Genomic DNA, 4,996 nt, shown 5'->3' on the forward strand with positions numbered 1-4,996 from the left:
TAAGGGTCACACAGGTGTGGGTTGCAGGGGGGGTCCCACAGTGTCCGGTAGTCTTTGTTCCTCTGGGGTCTCACAGTCTTCACTCCTCTGGAGTTCCACGGTAGGTGGCTGGCTGTTGTTCTTCCCGGGTCCCTCTCGCGGCGTTCCCCGTCTGGCGGCGGCGTGCATTCCCCTGTCTGGCGGCACCGTTCCCCCATCTGGCGGCGGCGTTCCCCGGACTGGCGGCGGCGTTCCCCCGGCTGGTGGCCTTGCCCTCGCACTGCGTCGCCCTCGCGCTGCGTCGCCCAGTTTTTTCTGACTCTTAATGACTCCATAAGACTTTAAAATTCTGTTAATCTCTAATAATGTTCTCAGTGGGGAAATTCACTTATCACTTCTGTAGACTTTCAAATAAAATTTCAAGATTGGGAACATGTTTTCTTTTTTTTTTTTATTAATCCCTTTTACCATACTCATTAACATCTAGATTTCCCCCTTAAGTTTAACCCCAGAAACTAAAGAAGTATTATTCACAGAAATGAATAAATTTTGCAGATATTCTTACTCAGAAAAGTAATGTTATGATAAATGATGGAAATTGAAATGATGCAGATTGAAAAGTTGTCTTATTAGTAGAATTAAAATACCAGAAATGTTATGAAATATCACACGTTGTTAGGCATCCTTGAGTTGACTGCAACTCACAGGAACCTGGATGGACAACAGATGGGAACCTTTCCTAGCCTCGGGCATCTTTATGATCTCCACCACACCACCGCGCAAGCCCATTGTTATTTTCACTATCTCATTGAGGGTCTTCCTCTTTTTGCTGATGCCCCACTTTTGCTAGCATGATGTCTCTTATTTACCTGCATTCTGAGGTGAAGTCTAGATGTAGAAGCTGGTGATTCTTGGAAAATGTCTTCTTACAGAGTGACCACTTAAGAGATTCAAGATGCATATATACGGAAATGGCAGATTGATCACACTGCCCTCTTGATCCCTCGGCAATAAGTAACCAGCTATAAAAACATTCAGCAGGGCAAGCAGTTTTCCTATAGACTGTGGGGAGCTCTTCAATAACATGTGCTTCAAAAATTATAGTATAATTATTTATAACAAAACACTTGATAGTTCAACTTCCTCACAATGCTCCCCCCACCAGCCTCCCTCATGTAAAATTTGTTCTTGTTTTAGTGTTAGAAAGAATTATCTTGTAACTGACTTATACTGATTGGTAAGAGAACATTCTCAATTTTTTCCAGCCAAACATGCTGATATTATAAATTAAATCTTATTAATTTACTGAAAACAAAGGTATTAATACCCATGACTCAGCTGTTTTTATTCTCCTACACTTACACAACATAATAACATGTGACTGGAGTGTTCATGTTCATTCCCAACTTCAAGTTTAGGGAAGCCATGTTCTCTAAACTTACTTCTGTCGAGTTATAACTGACTCAGCTGACCTTCCACTGAGTTTCCAAGACTGTTCACCACATGGGAGGAGATTGCCCATCCTCTACTCGAGGAAATGATGGTAGATTTGAACAACCAGAGAAGGTCAGCCTTTGGGCTAGCAATGTAACTCTCTACAGACTATGCCATTAAGGTGTGCCAACAGTGAGAGTAGTTACATTGCTATTGGTCAGTTTGCACTGCAAACCAGAGTTTGACTCTTCTTTTAATGGTTGTGTACTCCAGAGTTGGAACAAATGTTAATAATCCCCTAGGAGAATAAATAGGTTCATCCTAGAGAGGATGATACCAGGCTGCTCCTTGGAGGCAAGAACAAAAAAACCTCTAATCTCTGCATCTAAATACAAAATCTGGAAAAGAAACCACCTGCAATCAGTAGTGCTGAAATTAAAAGAGAGTCTGAAAAAAAAAAAAGAGCCTGAGTTTCTTAGAAGAATTTGCATGAAGATGAGAAATCTTTCAGCAGTATAAGGCACATCAGATTTCATGATAGTACAGTTTTTGGGGAAATAGTAATATATGCAATACAGTGCTATTTTTCTTTTCTTTTTAGTACTATTCTTCTAATCATGGCTGAATTGCAATCATTGGTTGCACATGCATGCATACAAAGTTCAGCAAAAATCAATGAAAGCATTTTGTAAGAATCGATTGGATAAATTAAATCAACAAAAATTATTGTATGCCTTATTGCTTCTTAGAAATTATTTGCTACTTATCTTATATGCCAGTATAATTTATAATATCTTTGTGGTTGTTGTGTACTCTCGAGCTGGGACTAACTCACAGCTGACTCTACAGTGGGCTTTCAGAGGCGATAAATCTCACGGGGTTTGAGCTGATTGTCTTTTTCTCTTGTGAAGCAGCTGGCAGATCTGAACCATGTGTCTTTGGGCTGACAGTGCAATTTCTTACCACTAGGCCACCAGAGTTCCCTGTACCTACCTAATTGGTTTATTTTCTGAAAGGGCCACTTATTCAGCATCTATCAGGATACCACTGGTTAATTAAGCCTGAAAGAACAAAAGAGTGTCTTTTACACTGAAATTTAGTGAATTAGATCTTGGTCAAGTTGTGGACTTACATTGACTTGACACCAAAGATAGCATGTAACAGGTGTTTCCTCAAACACATCTGGGCAGGCTTTCAAAAATTTCTCCTTGGGGGTCTTGCAGTCTCCATGTTTTTTTGTCTTCTTTGTTCGAGGAGCTATTATCGCATGAGATATTTCTCTTGTGTCTTTGTACTTTCCCAAAGTCCTTGCTTCACAGTTCAACTCTGTTTTCAGAGCTGTTAGGGAGCTCTCGTGTATAGTTATAGGGAGCTATACCGCTAACCTAAAGGCTTCCCCCTGGGTTTGAACCCACCGCTGGCTCTGCAGGAAAAAGATGGGAAATTTCATTCCGTGTGATTCATAGTCTCTGAAAACCCTCTGGAAGCTCAGCTATGAATCACTTATGGCAAGGAGATGCTGATGAGTTTTAAAGTTGCCTCTATGTTCTACTGAAACGTCTATCCACTGGGTGCAGTTGTTCAAAGTAAACTGTTTTAAGCTGATAACATGCCAGTACAATGTTGCTGTAATTTTGCAGTGATTTCAAAAATTTTTACCTGACGTGAACTTATATGTACGCAGTTTTAAATGGTAAATAATTATTTTAAAAGTTTTAAAAATACAAATGAAAGGAAAATAATCTACCACCCAGATTATGTATGTATGTGTGTGTGTGTGTGTGTGTGTGTGGATAGTTGTATATCTTTCCTTTCTCTATTATTTTCTAACTTGCTTTTTCACTGAATTGATTATTGTTGCTGTTGTTCTGTACCATCAAGTTGACTTGATGCACTCCTATGAACAGCAGGTCAAAACCTTGCCCAATCTTGTACCATCCTTATGATCTATTTCTGTGCTCAAGGTCATTGTTGTAGCCACTGTGCCAGTCCGACTCCTTAATGATCTTCCTCTTCCTCTTTCCTGACACTTCTTGACAACATTTCCAAAGTATGTGAGACAAAGTTTCATCATCCTTACCTTTAAGGAGCACCCTGATTTCATTTCCTCCAAGATTGATTTATTTGTTCTTTTAACAGTCTATGGAATATCCATAATTCCACAATTCCAAGGCATCAGTTTTTCTTCAGTCTTCCTTTTTCATTGTCTAGCTTTCACATGTATATAAAGAAATTGAAAATACCAGGGCTTGGGCCAGCTGGCCCTTCATCTTTTCACTCTTTAGCACTTTGAAGAAGTCCTTGGCAGCAGATTTTCCCATCGCAACTCATCTTAAGATTTCTTGACTGCTACTACCATGGGTGTTGATTGTAGATCGCAGTATAGGGAAATCATTGACAAATTTAATCTTTTCTCCATCTATCTTTTATTGGTCCAATGGTAAGGCTTTTAGTTTTCTTGATTTTGAAGGATATAGGTGTGTTTGGGTTATTTTTTTTTTATCCTCTGTCATAATTGCTTTAAGTCTTCTTCATGGATTAAAATACTGCATGGTTTAAAATCAGAAAAGGTGTGTGTCAGGGTTGTATCCCTGCTCCATACCTTTCTAGTATATTGAATAAATATATTTTCATTAAGTATTCATAGTCAACACCATTTTTAGTATTCAATTGTATAAGTAGTCTACATATTTGCTAACCAATACCTGATTACTTGGGCTGTTTTAAAAATTTGGTTATTACAAACAGGAGAAATAACATTATAATTGAAATTGTGCTGATATACTAGATTATTTTCTTAGGACACATTTTTAACTTTAGATTGCTGGGACATAATGTTTTTTCTTTTTAACATAAAATTTTTATTTTATACTGGTTTACTTAAAAAGTTTGTTCACATTGTTTTTCACACTGGATCTTTTCCATTTTCTTTACCCACACCTCCCTCTACCCATCAAATTGTGTGACCCTATGATTACCCCCTGCCCATCCTCACCCCTCTGCTCCTATTCTCTTCCCCTTGGATCCTCATATATGTTTTACTAGTTATCTTTCTATTTATACAATGATGGTCTCATACAGTATTTGTCCTGATGGGACTGAGTTAGTTCACTTAGCATAATGCTCTCCATCCCTCCCGAGTGCATGCTGTGTAGTATTCCAACATGTGAATTCCAACATATGTACCATAATTTCTCAATTTATTAGATTGTGGTTGGACATTTGAGTTGTTTCCATGTTCATGCAATGGTGAATGACTGTGCTATGAACATTGGTGTGCAAATCTCCATTTGTGCCTCAGTTTTAATTTTCTTGAGGTATATTCCAAGCAGTGGAATAGCTGGGTCATATGGAATTTCTATGGTCAGCCTTCTGAGGAAACACCAAACTGCCTTCCAGAGTGGTTGTACCATTTCACAATCCCACCAACAGTGTATAAGAATTCCTATCTTGCCACATCCTCTCCAACATTTATTGCTTGATTTTTTATTAAACTTTGCCACTGCCACTAGCGTGAGATTGTATCTCATTGTGGTTTTTATGTGCATTTCTCTTATTGCCAATGATTTTGAACATTTCTCAT

The 4,996-nt window shown here is 38.5% G+C and overlaps 1 protein-coding gene across 1 annotated transcript in view; it reads right to left on the reverse strand.

The window, feature by feature from the left end:
• The window catches only part of SRI (sorcin), a 37,485-nt gene extending 36,566 nt beyond the window's left edge, over positions 1 to 919 (reverse strand). Inside the window, exon 1 of the mRNA XM_006891452.1 lies at positions 849 to 919. Within this exon, the coding sequence (XP_006891514.1) occupies positions 849 to 854 (6 nt within the window). The 5' untranslated portion in view covers positions 855 to 919. The remainder of the gene's footprint in view (positions 1 to 848) is intronic.
• Positions 920 to 4,996: the final 4,077 nt, after the last annotated feature.

Source organism: Elephantulus edwardii, unplaced genomic scaffold (assembly GCF_000299155.1).
Source record: "Elephantulus edwardii isolate Elephantulus edwardi_28Jun2011 unplaced genomic scaffold, EleEdw1.0 scaffold00098, whole genome shotgun sequence".
NCBI classification, from domain to species: domain Eukaryota; kingdom Metazoa; phylum Chordata; class Mammalia; order Macroscelidea; family Macroscelididae; genus Elephantulus; species Elephantulus edwardii.